Genomic DNA, 18,685 nt, shown 5'->3' on the forward strand with positions numbered 1-18,685 from the left:
TTTTCTTTACTTTTCTGAATCTTTTTAAACCACCATTCATGCCATTTCACAGCACATTTTTATCAGCAAATGTAAAACAACATTAACTGATCCATCTTAATTCGGCACCAAACCCAAACAATCATCAGGCTCCTTCTAATTCTAGACAAAGTTACATTTCTGATCTTCCTGAGCTGAATCCACTCTGGTTTGTTATGGATTTGATTGGGTTCCTGATTTTAGGTTGCTAAGCTTTAATATTGATATTAATACCATGATTGTACTGTGTCTGTGAGGGCACGGCCCAAACCGGCTCCTTCCAGCTGTGATTATCTGTTTCCTGTGTGCTGTTTATCTACTGGTGGTGAAGAAGCAGTGGTTCCGGAGTGAATAGAACTGGGAAATTACCATTACATGCTTTGTATGGCTTAATGGGGTGAGGACGTCTTAGTGCTTAATACAGCATCAGTGGAGGGAGGCTTAAAAATTGTGAAAAAAACATCCTGTTGGTCAGTTTTGCAGCTATCCTTTTGCAAAAAGCTGTGATCATGAGCTTGAGGTTCAGTCTAAAATCAAAGTGAAACTTGCTGTTTTTCCACTTTTTGATAAAACGAGATAATATGCTTGGTGCTGGTGGGCTAATTTTGTTCCCGTTTCCAGCCTTTATGCTAAGCTAACTGGCTGCTAAGATTCAAAACAAGCAGTGGTGGAAAGTAACTAGTTACATCTACTCAAGTACTTTACCTCAATGTAATTTTGAGGTATTTGTGCTTTCAATTAATACACATTCTGAAATATGTAGTTCTGCATCATAACTACTTTTACTTATATTTTGGTGGTAATACTTGTCTGTATTTACTTAGATGTCAGCCATCTTTAAACCAAGGAGGGGATCTTCAGCACCATTTATCAGGTACTTATAATGCAGTCTTGAGACCCCTTCCCAGGAAGTTTTACCGCCATCAAGAAATGTCAGTTACGGGATTTTCGTGAGCCACTAAACATCCAAGACCTTTGGATTAGAGGTCAAATATCTTCAAGACCCCAATAAGTGAGTCCAGTTGCCCTCTCGTCAAGTTTGCAGGATTCATTATACTTTCAAATGCAGGACTATTACGTGTAACAGAGTATGTCCACACTGTGATATTAATACTTTTACTTAAATACGAGATCTGACTACTACTTCTACCGCTAAATGTGTGTATGCAGGCCTCAACAAAGAAAGGTTTGGACTCATGTCAAGTCAACTGTGGCCATGTGCAAAACAAAATGTGGCTTAAATGAGAAAACCCATGAGTTTCAAATTAAAAACTCCATAAACAAATGTCACCCCTTAAAACGGCAGAACCCAAATAGGAAATGAAAGAAGTAAAATACATTAATTTAATGTGACAGACTTTATTTTTACAGGGTAGAAACAAAAAAGGCCTCACTCGGACTCCTCGCTATCCATCTACAGTAACCGAGCCCTCAGATGACCCTTAAATTACATCTGAAACCGCATTAGGATGTTTTATTTCGGACGTTTGCCTGTTTACAGCCGAAGACCAGGCAATATGTTCATCACTTGCCTCCACAGTGCAGGTAATCAGTCAGAGGGTGTAAACACTTTTTTTTTCTCCCTGTAATGTGTTTATTTTTCCCTGAGCTTGTTTATACTCTCCTCAGGAATATTTTTTCCTGATTTTCCTAAACTAATCCCTTAATCACTTGAGCAGGCGGCTGCCAGACAGAGCACCCCTGGTCCCCGCGGGGCCGACTGAGGGCACAGCGTTCATCTTTGTGAGTATGTTGTGACAATGCCGGTGCACAATCCCCCTAATCTAACAAAACCCACAATAAAATGCATTATTATTCTGAGCTTGCCTTACGGATGAAGTGTCAAAAAAAAAAAAAAAAAAAAACCACCCAAATGCAAACGGTCATTTGTTATCTCTGGATACTGATGAATGCTGCAGAGGAGGAAGCAGGTACAAAAACACAGCAGCCTAAATAATCCAACAGGCAGGTCGAGGTCAGGTCCTGCTCAGGGTCGCTGTTACTAATGACTCTCTAACCTCGGCCTTGTAGAGCTTTGTCACCGCCTCAGCCATTGTCAGCCCGTTATGCTCTATACATCCTTCTCCCACCATCTGGTTTTCTTTCTCCGCTGCTCTGCTCTGGGTTTATCCTCCCGGAGCCCCGACTGTGGGACAGGCGTTGGCCCAGCTGGTAGTCAGCAGGACCAGGCTGCATGTTTCCAAACTGATGCCCATACGCATGCTCGCCATAGGGTGAGGTGCAGCAGTTCATCAATCACACCTACTCCCTCGGTTCAGCCTCTCCGCAGAGGCGGCGGGGAGGGGTTGGTGCGTGGGCAAATGAATCAATAATTTTAATTTGGGCTTAGAATAAGATAATGTGGGACCTCCGGCAGAATCTGCATCCCTGTTTCAGCTGTTTAGCAAGGCGCCTCGGCATTAAATCCGAATTGATTGATGAATCAGGCTACAAGCGCCAGTGGCTTCCATTAGTCGGCAGTCATAATCATCAGAAGTTGTGGATTCATGAGGAGTGATAATAGAAAGTCTTACCTCAGTGGATGCAAGAAATTGGTGTCTGCAGTCTTGCAGTAGAACGATGCTTTATTAACATTGCAGAGAAGATGTGTGCAGGGAATTCAGGAAGGTCTGGACACATAGGAAATCTCATTAACTATCATTTTTTTCTGCCTCCAAACATTAAATATGGCTTTGTCGAAAGTTTAAATTCATCTGCTATCTTTCAATATGTTCATGTCCACTGAGAAGTACCAGTTGAACTCTTCCTTCTTTCCACAAAGCCATATTTAATCTGTGGTTTCCTATGTGTCCAGACTTTAGGGACACCCTGTACTTATGAGTCTATGACTGTAATCTACAAGTTTTGTCAGCATTAAAATTCTGTTTAAGAAAGTAAAACGTTATTTTTTATTATATTTTCACCAATTCCCAGATGAACTGTTTCAGTGCCCCTAAACAGGAAATTTCAATTGATTGATGAATCAAGCAAAAAGACAAAAAGTCATCATCAGGGGAACTTGTGGATTTATATGGAGTTATATTAAAGTCTGGCATCAGTGGATATAAGAAATCTGTGTTTGTTGTTTTGGCAGTTGAAGGATGCTTTATTAATATCATCGAGGAAATGTGTGCAGGGAAATCAGGGAGGTTATTGTTATATAAGAGCGAAATGTATCAAAATTCAATCACAGCAGTTGTCTCGAGGTATAGTCTCACTTTGAGTTTCATAGCAGTAACACATGAAATTACTTAAGTCTATCACAAACTTGCACATTTCCACATTGACCGAACAACCTTGACTCTGTTTTAGCGTTCTCTTATTGAGTCTGTTTTGTCTTTTTGCTTAGTGACATGGTTCAGTCAGACCTCTGTTGAAGAGAAAAACTCACTGCACCAAATAGTGAGATGGTCCAGTCGCCTAATTGGTGAGTCACAGTCTTGTCCAGCCTCCCTGTACACTAAACGGGTACAGAGGGTGATTTTATCAGTTCTTAAAAATGACTCCCATCCTCTACAAGGTGAATTTCAGCTTCTTCCCTTTTTATGGAGGTTTTTAAACCCAAGGTGCCGGACAAAGCGTTATAAAAACAGCTTTGTTCCTGTCGCCGTCACGGAGCTCAATAAGAAAGAGTGACATTGCACTTTATTTTATTTATTTGTCCTATTTCTTAGCTCTGTTTATTATTGTGGCTTTTAAATTTTATGTTCTTCTCCTGGTTTTTATTTGTGGATTCATATGGAGTGATAATAGAAAGTCTTACCCCAGTGGATATAAGAAATTGGTTGTCTTCAATAGAATTATCCTTCATTAATATAACAGAGAATATATGTGCAGGGAAATCAGAGATGTTACTGTTTTACTATATAAGAGCAAAGTATATTAATATTCATAAAATCAAGTGTCTAGAGGGACAAAGTAAATCTGACTTTGAATGTTGTAGCAGCAACTGTGACGCCGCTCGTGAAATTAAATACATCCATAACTGTAACCTGTAATTGTTCTCCAAATATGTCCCTTTGAATTCAAGTTACAACAGTTATTATTTCGCGTTATTTTCACACTTATTTTTCAGATTCACTGTGTCCGTGCCCATCAGCATTAAATTTAAACTGACTGATGAATCAAGCAAAATCAGCGATGATACACTTATATAAGAGCAATATATATCAAAAATGCAATAAAATCAAATGTCTAGAGGTACAAAGTAGGTTTTGGTAGTATTTAGGCATTATTTTATAACAGTAATTGTGACACCACACATGACATTACATAAGTATCACTGTAATCTGTAAAATGTTTTCTATCATGAAATCAATATTTTGTTATTTTCTCACTAATTCCAAGATTAACTGGCATTTTCTTCAAAACACGTGATCCTAATTGATTTTTCATTCTGGTTATTACTGCATTCTCTGCCATAATCTGTATTCTATATTACTGATCCAGCCTTGTGCCAATACAGACATCATTGTGAGCCTGACTGATCCAAATGTACAAATCCTCGCCTTCCAACACTCCCACTTTTTCTTCCCAGTGCAGCTGTCCACTGCGCATGCTCGGCGTGGCTGAAAAACCACATGCGTCTCCCCGCACTGCTCTCTCCGGTGCCAAAGCAGGGAGATGCGCACAGCGAGGACGCCGCAGCCCCAGAAATGCGCACAGCTCCGAGCACCCAGACCCGGTCCCGGCTTCATCCGTCCACCGGTAGCCCCGAGCCGCCTCTCAGCGCCATGGGTTAGAGGGGATCCACGGGCAACTTTGACACACTTTGACACGGGAAATGCGCCGGAGAGCTGCGAGAATTGAGAGCATAATAACACAGAGAGACACTTGAAAGAGAAGAGAGAGGAGGGGACCCTATTCCTGTCATTTTCTACCCCCGGTTCCTCCTTCTTCTTTCTTTCTTTTTTTTTTTTTTTGGTCGGTTTTGAGAGATGATCACGGAGCTGCTGTGCACCGCCGTGGCTGTGGGTCTCTATGTGAACACGCTGGACGCGGATTTCTGCTACGATGACAGGTAGGTGGACCAGCTCCTCCTGCACCCAACATCACGGTCCGCTCCTCCACTTGTCACGGAAGCAAACCGGGGGTCGTTGCGCCTTCCCCGCTTCCCTTTCTGCATGCGCGTTTGTGTGCAGCCTGTAATAAATCACGGCTTATTTGTTGGCTTTTGTCAAACGCACAAAGACATGCAGAGAGGATGGGAGTGCACTGAAATCCTGCAGTGATATATAACCTGCAATTCATAGAACTTCTCTTTTCCTGCAGCTTTAAAGCTCCTAAATCCTGTGCATGCATTGATTCTGAGTTAGTTTAATCACACAGAACCCTTAAAATGTGTTTGCATGGAGAGAATCCACTCTGATTCTTTCCACAGCAGCAAAAGTTCAACATGTAGTACACTGAGGGCAGCTCCTGTCCCATCCTGCTGCATATCAAGCGCCTCCTCGGATGCTCTTTTGTCTACATGATGCTTGTTCTAACAATGCACTGCACTCTGGGGGATACAGCTAATTCAAACAGGGAGTCACTTTGCAAAAACAGCTGAATAAACATGTTAAATATTGTTCATGCTGAGGAGGCACCATCAGAGCGAATGTGAGCTGATGGACAAGGATGTTGGATTGATAAAGGTGGAAAAAGTACAAGTTAAAAGTTATAAATGAGAAAAAATAAGTTTTATATCATGTAATAATATTTGTTTATGTCTCTAATATTGGTGATGCATCATTAAGAGTCATAATGATCAGTAATCTTAGTTATTAAGTATATAAAACATCTGAAACCAGTGAACATTTCCATCCAGATTTCTTCAGATGTCTTCTTCTGCATGAGCAAAACCTTATTATTTAAAAAAAAAAAAAGAAATATATTTTAAAAATGTGACAAAAACTCAATCATCCACAGTTTTCCTGAAGCTTTCTAGCATTTTGACAGGTCGTCTAGCTTTCCTGAAGTGAGGAAAAACGAAAATCCTCCAATTCGAGGAGCTGCAATTTGAGGATATTTACTTTTAAATTATTCAATGATTGCATTAATTATTGATTATTTCATTTTCTTACATAATTCTGCTTATTTTGCATGTTTTTTTCTGGTTTAATACACCATATTTTAAGCCTCCAGCTTCTTAAGAAGGGGGGAAAAAAATCACTGAAATGCTCTTAACTCATCACAGTGAGGCCGAACTGGTGATAAGTGGTCAAAAGCTACAAAGGTTGGGAACCTCTGATGTATAAATTACAGCTCAAACTGATTCCACGAGCAGAGTAGTTGACACAAAGCATGTATGAAAAAGAGAAATAGTTTTCAGGCTGTGAGTGTGCTGCTGTACATCTGCGTTGGTAGCCATCCTTCATGTAAATGTTCAGAAGTTGCACCACAAAGGGGCGACTTTTAAGAAAAAACATCTGTTTAGGTAGTTTTTTATGGCCGGAAAGGGGCTTTAGTTCTGTCAAAACTGATAATAATTTGTCCTACATTATCAAGTGTTAAATCACGGGGTGAACCTACTGATAAGGCAGGTATGGGGTGGATTTCTATGCGAACAGTGAACAGGTTTCCTCCCTTATCCAGCTCAGTCAGATGGCTGCTGTCTGGTTAGCATCTCCAGACGCAACCTTAAAGGTCAGACATCCCCCCGCTTTACTTTTCAGCACCATCGCCGACCCCTGTGTGAGTATGACGGAGTGTGTCGAGAGTCGCAGAGGTAGAAAAGGAGCTTCAGTCGCACATCACACTTCGCTGAATCTCCCCGAGGTTACGCCTCCATCAGCTCTCGTCTGCAGGACACCGTGAGGTTGTCAAAAGAAAGCCGAGCGGTGACAGATTACCAGAGGCGCTTCTCCGCTCGCTCCGGCCTACGCTGCCTCTCCATCCCCTCGGAGAAAGTTCAGTATCCTGCAACACCGTGTATCTATCAAAGTCACCGTGGTAATTTACACTCTGGGGGGGACAGACACTGGTGTTTTGGTTCAGCGAGCTCAGATGGAGGAGGCTGAATACCAATCAGAGGTCTGACCTTCAGCGCTCGTTCATCAAACAGGCGTCCTCTCTTCGGGGTCAAGAGCCGTGTGCTCCCGGTCGCTTCCCTCGGGGATTACATGAGAGTTATGAGCAAAAAGGTTAAAGCAAGAGAAGGACTGAAGTAGAGGGGAGTTGAACTAATGTGTTTGCTCTGGAGTTGCCTCAAAATAAGACGGACTTGGTTGTAAACAAATTCTACATTCGCGCCATTTGACCTTTCACTCTGTGATCAGTTTCTTGTTACATGCCACATTAACATCTCTCAGACATGACGGTGAAGCAGATAAATCTCGTATATCCAGGCGCTCGGAGCTGTGTGAGGAGATGTTCTGGCCGCTGTCTGCTTTTTCAATCACGTCAAGTGTTTTTCCTGGGCACCGCTCAGTGCCTGGCCTCTCTCTTGGCCAACGGTAATCCCAATGAAAAAGCCTCTGCGTGTGAAATGAGTGAGTTTCACGGAAGCTGGGAGACGACTTGAGCCAGGCCATTTTTTGATTTGGCGGTGGGGAAAAAAATCAAGACATAATCTGCTGGTTTACAGTTGGGATTTTCTTTGGTTTAGCCAAATTTAAGGGCAGAATCAGATAGGCTTGTGGTCTTGGATTGGAGAATATATCCACCGTAACCTCTGAACTCTCCTTTGAATAGCCATCATTGAGGATTTTGACAGATTAACAAATGATGCTCTGCAGGACTCCGACATCTTAATGATATCGTTTCTTTTTTTGACAAATAGACCCGGAGGAGAAGTCTTTACTCGGAAGATGAGGACATTATTCAGTAGATATCAAAAGAGAAGCAAGGGCAGGAGATAGACGAAGCAAAGCTGTGAAATGAAATGCATCCTAAGTGGCTTTCAGCATTCGGAGACGTGTCTCCAGAAACATCTGTGACCCCGATAACGTCACAGTCCCTCCGCTCAGCTCAGAAATGCATTATGGTCCCTCGGGGAATTGAAGTGAAAACATCTTCACTCTTTGTTTCACAAGAGGAAAACAATTTCATGTCCGGGTTTGGAGGAGTTTACGGAGGATTGGATTTCACCAACTTTATATGCACTGTAAACTCAATATTCTCATTTAGAGCTGAATGCGTGCGTCCCAAACATTAATTATTTAATTGCCAACCAAATTACACAGAGGTGACACAGAGTGGTGACGCGATAGAAGCTCCACAATGAAGACAGAGGATCACAGAGTCTCCTGGTTGCAGCATCTGGTCCTGTTCTAACTCGGTTTCTGAGGTTCACCGATAAATGCATCAATATGGGATCGTCTTTTAGAAGCGCCCTTTCATCGTAGTTCAAACCAGAGCTGAAGCGCTAATGCACTGCCTTTATGTACGATAATGCTGCAAACATTGTTTAACATTTCTGAATATAATCAATACTGCTGTGTGCGCCACCAAAGAAACAACAGTAAATTTTCTTGCTTCCTTCTGTTTTTCTGACCATCATATAAATCTGCATGTAGCCACCGTGTTCACTTAATAAGATGCATTGTTGTGTCAGGAATGCCTATGAGCTTGTATCAACAGCCACTGAGATAAGAGAAGCAGTAAACTCTATTAGTTTAAAGCAGGAGGCCACTTTTCATGCTTGTTTCATTGCTACAGGCAACTCTTCTGTATTCATTTGAAAAATTAATTACATTACTAATAGCAGGAAGCTCCTAGTTAACCTAGTTGGCGTCAAGCAGCTCCAAGGCCACAACATCCAAACGTCACGTCTTATTTAAAGCTCCTCTCGTCTGTTACATTCCTGTTTTGTCCATTCACTGGTTTGGGTTTTATGGCTGACAGCTTTACCAGTCTGGTTCAATGTTATCGCTCTCCTCAGCATTGTTATCAGCAGCAACAGCAGGTGGCTCTTATTGGCTAAATTAGCATCTAGCTTAGAGCAGTTAGCTATCAAAGAGGTAGGACGTGGCGGAGACCAAAAACAGAGCTACAAGTATTAGACTTCAAGTGGCATCTTTAAATGACACGTTGTTGTGTGTCTGATGGATGTTTTAGGAGGCAGCTGTTTGCTAAATGTTCAACATATTAACTCAAGCCAGTTAATTTGCATAGCACATTTAAACACAACAAAATGTTGACAATGGCATCAGACAAATGAAACCATTGAAACTTCATTTAAAACAAACATGTCCATTAAGACCCATTACACAATAAAACTGTCATCCAAATCACTGTATGATGAATTACAGATCTAGATGCTACTTAGAGATTCTGTTCTAATTGGGAACTTAATGCCTTAATGGACTTCTTTGTGCAGGGTGGAAATGTGCTTGTTCAGACCACGTCGAAACCGCACTTGTATGCAAAGAAAGTAGAAAATGTTATATCAACAACTATGTTGCTACATCCTCAAGGAATTTAGACATTCTGTTTTCACAACCCACATCATGGAAAATTTATCTTTTGCCCAAATTTACTAGAGCATATGTGGACTTCCACTTGCAGCTCCAAAGGTGTGTTTGTATACTACAGTAGTGTGCATTCATTAAATACGTAAATATGTATTGAATATAGTCTTCTGAGTGGACTATAAAGTGGCTCAATGGTATATCTCCAAAGGAGCGTTTTTGGATGGGAACGTCGTTGCCGCTGCCCAGAATTGGATTCTTGAGGGGTGTAAAACTAGACCGTCACAACAGGAAAGCAATACAGACTTCGTCCCCCTACAACTGCGCAAACACCGGCTACATCCGATTGGGTAAATGTTTTACTCATTTACTGTCTGTTCCTTGATTTTAAACCAGGTAAAGATGGTGGCTCATTGGTGTCACTTATAGTATGGAAACAGTTCCCTGAAAGCAGTTTTTTGATGCATAATTTAAGCCGTGCAGCTACTGTTTTTCGGGAGATTCTAAAGGCAGCAAGTCACACTGGATGACTCTCACCTCAACTTTATGCAAATGAGGAGCGACCAACATGGGGCCCTGTCTCTGAAAAAACAACATGGTGCTAGCACAATGTATTGAGTGGCTGATTATATGGACAATCGATTGAAAGCATAGAAACGATGAATCCTGTGGACATGTACCATCAGGCCAGTGTTACACTCTCTATGGTCGTGAGTTCACAAGGTCCCACTTGGGCTGGTGTGACATAAATTTCATCATCTTCCAATGTCTGCTAGAGTTTGTATGACCCTTTTCATGGACGTCCACAAAATTTAACTATGTGACAAGGGCAGAATTGCGCATGCTTGACAGTAGTGCGCGTACACGGAAAACATGGATACAACCTGTTGTGCTTGCATGGATTGAAATCACTCCCAAGGAACTCCAAGCCGAATGGGCCGTACTGTATAGTATTTACAACAACTAGTATATTAAAGACTGAAGAGTGCAACAGCTCCGTCAAGATAATCTGAGGCTAGTCCATTGTTTAGGTAATCTGGTACTTCCAGTTTGTTACACTCATCCCTAAATGAAAAAGCCTGTTTTATTGCATAAAAATAAGTAATAGAAAATTAGATATTGTGGCTTAGCAAAGAACCAGGTGATAGTTTAAAATTCAATGACTTGTTCTGATTGGAGTTCTCATCCATCAATATTTCTTGCATGAATTTGCTCCTTCTTGCAATTGTCGCTCGTCTTTTGTCTGTTTGATGCCTTATAGCAAGATAAGTCACCAGAAAGTAGCACTTACTAGAAGAAGTGTTCCCACTGTTTTGGCATAGTCTGTATTTATTCGATGTCTTTGCCAGCCTGCCTACCACGCAGATGAAATCCTTCCTCAGAACGCTCGGTAAGACAGAAAACAAGTCAACCCCTTAAAACTGAGGTTAAGAAACGGGTTCCTCAGAATCCCTTTTCAAATGTGAGAGGATCTTTATTGTACAGAATGCATTAAAATGATGGAAAGTGAACTCCAATAGTGTAGTACTGTTAGTAAGTAGGCCACATTGCTGCTTGTATTCGACATGGTTCTAACAAAGGGACTCCTGTCATCTCTGAATCAAATCTGTTCCTGATAACAGCTCATAATCATTATCTCTTATGGGTTGGCGCTCCCAAGGCTTGCTGTGATCAGTTTCAGCCGCCCACTGTAGTAAAAGCTGCCAGGAATCCCAGTGCCTCCAGTGGAATAATTATCTAAAACATGTGCCCTACTTGTGTTGAGGCTGTTTAAGTTACAGTATATGCTTGGAGCAGATAAATATTGAGGGAAGAAGTGGGCTAATGAAATGACTGTGCAGAATCTCTGACTGAACTGTAAGTAATTGAGCGGAGGTGAAACCAGCGAAGTGTCTGTCAGGAGGAGTGTTTGCTGTAAGCATCTTAAACTGCCTGAAGACAGAATTGAAGTGAACGGTATGGTGAGGGTAACTGATGAAAAAAGTGTTTATGAATAGTAATTTGAGATGGTTTTGAGGCAAGAGGCTTTTAACCAGATTTGCGTACATAAGGGATTATGTGTTTTCAAGAGGAAACAGGCAGACCTCATGAAACGTGTGGTTTTGTGGTGAAAAAAAGCGCTTTTGTGGCGATGTGTCACCATCGTATGTGCTATCCTAATGTATTTAAGCATTAACATATGTTTTTACTCACTGGGTTTAAAACGTGTTGCTATTGATGTCTTGTTTTTGCAAGTCTGAAGTCTGTAGCTGCCTTAAATTCAGGGTGGAGGGTTTGGGCGATCATTGAAACAAGAAGGCGTGAACAGAGAGTCTCATCTTGATTACTAGCAGATTTAGTCAATGTAATTACTTAGTGGTCAACTCTGTAGATATTATGACTTTGAAACTGCTTTCAAGCTGCTAATGAAATCTAGTGGAACTCTAATATGTTGAATAGGGTGAATTTCTCCCCAGTGGTGTCCGGTTTAGTGTTGAAGGGCAGAAAGGGTAGTAGCTATGCAGAAGACAGAAGATGAAACCTTAAAGCCCATCTTCTTGCACTGGGATGGGCTCCAGCTTTTTACAGAGGCAGGAAAAACAATCCTCTGGCAAACAGAAACCACTTGCATGGATTGTTTTTTGTAATGAAAGAGGAGAGAGGCACGCACAAGGCAGCTCCTTTTTTATCAAAACCATTTTATGAAAGGTATTGTCAGAACGAGTTGAACCCACTTCATCTGAAGGTCTGAGTTCTGCCAACTTTAACCCTCCGAACCCTAAAAACAATGCCAGCATGGTTTTAAAGGCCTGTCATCTTTTTAAAAAATCGCCAAAATTATACTTTGTCAGAGCCAGAAACTGTAAAATCAGAAATAATCAACTTTCCAATGATTCTTAAACTACTCATCTGTGACATGCCGTTCAATTGGAACAACATGTCACAGATTAAAATTGATATTTCAATATAACCACTTTATTCAACATGTCTCATTTGAAAATCCACCAAAAATAAACCAATTGATCTAACCAGGTTTAGTCAAAAACAAAAAAATCTGCACTCAACAACGTAACTGTGACTCAGCTATGAGCAACAGTGACATGACAAAAATTCAGAATTTTTGACTGAACTGCATGCTGTTTGCACTGAACAACTAGGAGGCAAGTGAAGAAGAATAATTTAAAATGTAAATAGTAACATATCTATAGTATGCTCAGTCACCATTGCTTCCAGTATTGCAAACACCTATGGGCACTTGTAAAAATGTTACACATGTTGATTCCAGTTCTTTTTCAATTTTTCTAAAATACATACATACTCAAAGAAAGTCTACATTTTTCTTTTCCTGTGATTTATAGCATAACCTATGATGATTCTCTGTACTTGTAGCCATGGTTGTAATGTTTCCATAGAGATGCAGGGCTTTAAATTGCAGTGAAAAATGAGCACACACTGAGAAAACTATGATATGAGTGAAGAAACGCCCAGAAACTGCTTGGAGTTCAGAGGGTTAATGTCTGGCTTCAGAACATTCTGAAGGTTTGAGGTTTCCTTCCACTGAGTGTCCCTGCTGTTTGACATCTTTACTTACTTTCAGGGAGTTTGTGAAACTTTTGGCAAACAGTTCAAGGGTTACGAAGTACATATGAAGTACTGGCTTTGTGTGCTATTAATTTTGGATAACACTGATAACAAGGACATTTCCTAAAAATATACTAAAAGAAATAGAAAGCAATGTTAAAATCAGTCAAACTGATCATTGTTTACGCAGAACCCTTTGTCAGTTACTTATAAATGAAAAATAAAACATACCAAAGACACGGGATTAAAAATTCTAAAATATAAACAGCAAGAGTTTCTTTCATTTGAAATAATTAGTTGGTTGACTTGCATATTTTTGTAAAGCAAAAAGGCGAAAACTTTGGTTGTATTTTTTAGTTTTCTATTGAGATTTGATGCATTTCTTTCTCTTATATGATAATTCAATGGATGTCTCATTTTTAAAGCATTTCCTGACACTTTATAGAACATCAGCAAAATAATTCTCGAGTTGATTACATTTCCTGTAGCCAATTTGTAAGCGCTTTAGTGAATAACTCCGTCTTTAGCAGCTAGCATGTTGTGCGACAAGCTTAATAAATGAAATATTTTGAACCACTCTTAACTGTGGACCCTCTACTCAGATTCAGAGAAGAGATGGGATTGTTTATTTTTAGGTTGTCCCTCCTTGTCCCATTGGATGTCAGTGATGCATGGTGCTGGTTGAGGCTGCTGTTGCTAACCCTTGGCTGGCCCTTTGCGCTCCGCAGGCCACAGTCGCCACGCCCGTCTGCCAAGACAAGACCGCCAAACCTCAGTCCCACGACCCTCCCTGTATACGCACCATATGTGGATCCCAAAACAGTGGTATCCACGGACAGCCAGGGCTGACCAGTATAAGACACATATACCAAAGGCGTAGATTCGTCATGTAACACCCATGCTAGATTTGGGAGGATGGAACCCTCAGAACCACAGATAACGGGGTGCAAACACAGTCTCTGAAATTTCTAATCCGGGCGACCACATGCATGTTCGTCATGCTCTTCTTTAACTGAGAGCCTTCATAACTGTGTTCAGCAGCATGGGGTTGGATTTCTACCACAGCGCATTAAACTCACTTTGTAAGCGAAGCGCTTTTTTGTGGAGTTGGATTACACTCTGAAGCAGGCGTCCACTTTCCCTCTTGAAACTACAAGGTGGACTTCTGAAACAACTTGCAGCAGTTGGGGCGTAACACAAAACCGAGCTGGGGATCACACGATTACCCTTTCTACCTTTTGTAATCAATATCCACTGAGTATCATTTTTCTTTGACTGCAGAGTTTTTTCCCAGAACAGCTGTCCGAACAGAAAATCAAACATGTTTTTTTTTTTTTTTTTTTGCTATACTTGACAAAGTGCTCATGTTTCACTACACAGCATCAGTTCCGACTGTGAAAAGTGGCACTAAAGTGAGTTCTGACATTCATCAGGCAGTTGCTCAGGATCTAAAAGGAGATCTGTGCATGGATGTGGAAGTGTTTGTGTTTTTCCTTGACCACTGACAGCGTTTTTTCCCTGGTGACGGTGAAGCTGTCAGTAGTTCACGGTGTTAATGATTAGGTTGATGGATCAGGCTCGGCTCTCGTGCTTGTGGTTGGTATGATTTGTGAGCTGTGTGTGCTGACTCTTTTTGATTTAGTGTAGAGTTTGTATGTTCTAGGAAATAAAGGGAACATGTGACGTGTTGTACTGCTGCTTTTAGTCAGGTTGAACTCAAAGAAATGAGTATTTGCTCTTTTTTTTGGAAGATTTAGATGAGAATATTAATAACTCACATCTTCCTATAGAGCCAGAGTGTATTTTGGATTATCAGAACAAAACTGCATCCAGCACCACACGCATTTCTAGCTTTGCAGGCCAACACATAACCACACATAGTTATTAAACCTTGGTTTTTGCATGGATTAAACAAAACAAAACAAGATATTTCATGTTAATTTGAGAGCTTTAGATGTGCAGCGAGGCAGATTTTATAGCTGTTTTTCCAATTTGAGTCTTCTCATCTTAAGGCCAAGTCAAGTTCCACATTCTTGCAGATCTTTATTCTGCAACGCACAGACTGTAGGACACACGTTGGGGTGTGGGCTGCACAATATATTGTTTTAGCATCAACACTGTGATGTGTGTATACGCAGTACTTAACCTGCAGGGAGTGCAGTGTGAAGCAACCTACAATAACCCAAATGAATCATGTTACAACTTTTTTTTTGGCTATGCGAATATATTAGCGTCCTTGGTCACAGAGAATTTGTTAAAACTGTTTTTTCAAGACGCAGTTGGTTGGCATGCAGGCTTCACATGTGCGCAGCGAAATGAGTGAAAAACAGGAGAGAAACAGCAAAAAAAAAAGTAATGCAACATCATTGTCTGGAAAATATTGACCAATTTGAACATTTAAATCAGCCCCACAGAGTTCTGTATGATGCGTTCAAAGCCAGATCTAAATGCCGTGCAAAGCAAAATTCGACAAATCTTTGACAATATTTGCTACAGTTTTGATGCAGATGTTCTCCCCTGCTGCTAAATCATCTCACTCATTCTAGAATGATTGATTCTGTCCAAATAGAGTTATTCAAGCCATCTTCTGAAAAAATCCTGTACATTATTCTTATTGCACTATGCAAAAAATTGCAGAAAAACTAAATATTGCAATGTCCTTTTTTTTTTCAACATCATGCAGCCTGAGTGTCAGTAATTATTCCTGAGATATGCCAAGTGCTTTGGAATAAGCACTTACTGGAACATGTAGCCTCTCCAATTCAAGCACTGTGGTTGGACGTAGTATGGGATTTATGGAGAATTTAGAACTTCCTACTGTGTTTGGGCTTGTGGAAAGTAAAGCATCTCTGAAGTCTGCAAGGAAAATCTTCTGTTGCAGCCTCTGTGATGAATTAAAGCCGTCTACGTCCTTGCACAGCCTCTTCTCAAAGCATACACTTGTTTTTAGTTGGATTTGTTTTCCTTGCATACGTGCAGTCTAGTCCACAGGCAGATGATGAAATTTATGTTATGTGGACTCTTGCAGACATGCAAATGTGGAAAACAGGAGTTAGTCTTGACTCTTGCTATAAACATAAATAGACTTACTTCCCAAAATATAAAAAAACCCCAGAAATAATTTAATCTTGCTTATGCTTAGATTCTCACTTTTACAGCCTTTTGGATGCTTTGGTTTACATAAAGTATGCTTACAAAATCTGAGTGGCACTCTAACATTTTAAGTCACCTGCTGTGTTTTGAGAAATCACTCCAGAAGATAGCGATAAATAAATGCTTTTCTATTGGCAAACCATTTTTTTCATTTGGCAAATACCTGGAATATGACGAGGCAAAAATCGTTGCAAGCTGCGATGAAAGTCCCATTCATCTCAGCACGACGTTCCGAGACTTCGCTGCGCCTTAATTATTATTCTAAGTGCCAGGCGCTTCACGAAACCAATAGAGGTTCATTAGCTCGGCAACCTTGGCGCTGAACCCTGGCCGACCGCTGCACACGCTCTTTCCATCTTCACGCATGGCCACTCCAGCTAGTAAAATATACTAATATGTATCAGGCTCTGTGGGTCCCAACGGAGCCAACTGTGGAGTACCTGGAGTGTGAGTGTTGGGGGGGAAATCAGGTTGTGATTCTCACCTCATAAAAACCTGAGCGGGGGAGAGCTGGTGTGAGGGCTTGAAGGATTTAAGGTTCAGCAGAAATCACATGACTCTCCTGCTACCTTTACTCAAAGATGTAGTTTTAGTGTTTGGTCCTGAGATGCTGGAAGTGTTGTCGACCAAGTGGAAGGCTGTATTTGTCGTGTTCTTTGTCGTCGTAGCACGAGATTTACTCAGTCAGACCCTCCAGGACATTTTCAGGAAGGTTTTAGATTGCCTTCATCCAAATTCTGTTCAGACTAATCCAGCATGTTCATATTTCACCCCCATCCTCTTGATTTACTCTGCAGAGCCAGATAGCCTTTCTCCTCTTCCTGTTTCCTCCAGATAAGCGCCTACAAGTGCAGAACCACGCTAGATAATACAGATAGAGGAAATGTGGAAGTCTCAGAGCAGCTGTGTTGTTTATAGAGGTTGTCACTGCCCTACAATGGGAGGCTATTTGGAGGAGTGATGACACAAGTTGCATTATGTAGCGAGAGGATGTGATTATTGGAGATAATTTGAAATAGAAGCCAGTCTAGAAAGCCATCATAAATAATGCTGGTTTCTTCCCTAAAGAGGGGGAATCTGCGCGGCTTGATGGTAAGCTGCACCGAGTTGTAGATTGTAATTTCCAGTTTCGACACTTAGTCGCAGTTTTGGGGTTTTGTGGCTCAGCCTTTTCTGCCAGTTTGAAAGTCACTCAGGTTTGGGTCGGTTGGAAAGTCATTATTCTGAAACCATAAAGCACATCATCCTTCAAGTTAACTATCCTCCTTAATTATCCAGCCAGGGTCAGGAAGCATTTAAGGCAATTTTCCCATTTTGATGCACTGCCCTTCATAAAGCACTGTTTAAGAGTCTGCTCTGAGCTCCTTTTTTAGCCTCACGATGGGAGCAGTGGCTGTTTTTTTTGTAGGTACTTGGAGTTTTCTGGCTATAAGGCGCTGTCTAAATCAACCTGGCAGTTCTGTCTATGTGGATCTCACACTGTCTGCATCTGATAATGGGTGCTTTCGAGATAAACCAACCACATTATTTATCTTTCTCCAGTTTTGATATTCATGGATCAGTGGTTATAAGATAGGCTGTAGAGTTCTAGTGCCTCCATGATGACAACACTGTAATTTATTTTTCATCCGTATTGGCACACCACACAGTTTGATCTCCTTCACAGTTTACCCTTTCAATTTAGTCCTTTTTTTTTATCTTTTAATCTGATGGGCCGGTATTGAAGGTCGCTGAATTATGCATGGTTATGCTTTTGATAAGAACATAACCAGTGTGTGTTAGCTCTGCAGTGTGTATTCACTTTTCAAACCCGCAGCGGGGGGCTCGGACTGTGTCGATTCTGTGATTGGCTGCGAAAAGAAATTCAGTATCCAAGGCACTCAGTTATTCCTTTTCATGTGATTTGGAGCTACAGTAAACATTCAGAGGCGCTGTCCTGTTGCAGATCTCAGTCCGATTAGAGGTCACCACGGAGCGTGACGGTGCCAGCTCATCCGCCACACTGGGTGGATCTCATCAAAAGACCCACAGACATTTTCAACCCCCACGAGGCTCGCTCGTTACCGCGATACCACATCCAGTCAATCCATTACCGAGGTGGCTGACAATTTAGTGTTATCAGCAGAAGAAACATACCATGTGACATCCCCATTGCAGACAGGAAACGTGTTCGTCTGGGAAGTGAAATGACCCATCCTGCCGTGTTTTTTCTTCCTGTTCCACACACGAGGATGCATGCTGTCCTTTGTTTTCTAATGAGATGGTTTCCTAGTGTGTTCTGCAGCTGGAGAGAAGTTCAAGGTAAAGGCTGACATGTTGGGGAATGCACTTATTTGCTGTCTTGCTGAGAGTTTGATGAGAAGACAGATACACTCCTGTTTCTATACCAATTACTGTATATAAAGATGGATGAAATCCCCCAAGACATCACTTCTAGGTTTCTTGAGGAGCAGGTTTTACTTTTGTGTTTTAGTTTGTGGGCTGTTGTGCTCTTTTCTCCCTTTGTGTGTCACTAACCATGTCCTGGCTTTGTATGTAAAATAGCATGTGCAAACCCGTTG

At 41.2% G+C, this 18,685-nt stretch overlaps 1 protein-coding gene across 4 annotated transcripts in view; it reads left to right on the forward strand.

The window, feature by feature from the left end:
- Positions 1-18,685, forward strand: part of tmtc2a (transmembrane O-mannosyltransferase targeting cadherins 2a) — an 87,045-nt gene that overhangs the window by 1,734 nt on the left and 66,626 nt on the right. Inside the window, exons 1-4 of one of the 4 annotated variants that reach the window (XM_035950214.2) lie at positions 66-1,563; positions 1,698-1,761; positions 3,368-3,445; positions 4,561-5,038. In XM_035950214.2, coding sequence (XP_035806107.2) covers positions 4,956-5,038 — 83 coding nt within the window. In that variant the 5' untranslated portion in view covers positions 66-1,563; positions 1,698-1,761; positions 3,368-3,445; positions 4,561-4,955. Of the gene's footprint in view, positions 1-65; positions 3,446-4,555; positions 5,039-18,685 lie in introns of those variants that run through there. The other 3 variants (XM_055006375.1, XM_055006374.1, XM_055006373.1) reach the window with 3 other exon arrangements.

The sequence above is a fragment of the Amphiprion ocellaris genome, chromosome 21 (genome assembly GCF_022539595.1).
Source record: "Amphiprion ocellaris isolate individual 3 ecotype Okinawa chromosome 21, ASM2253959v1, whole genome shotgun sequence".
In the NCBI taxonomy this organism is placed as follows: Eukaryota; Metazoa; Chordata; class Actinopteri; family Pomacentridae; genus Amphiprion; species Amphiprion ocellaris.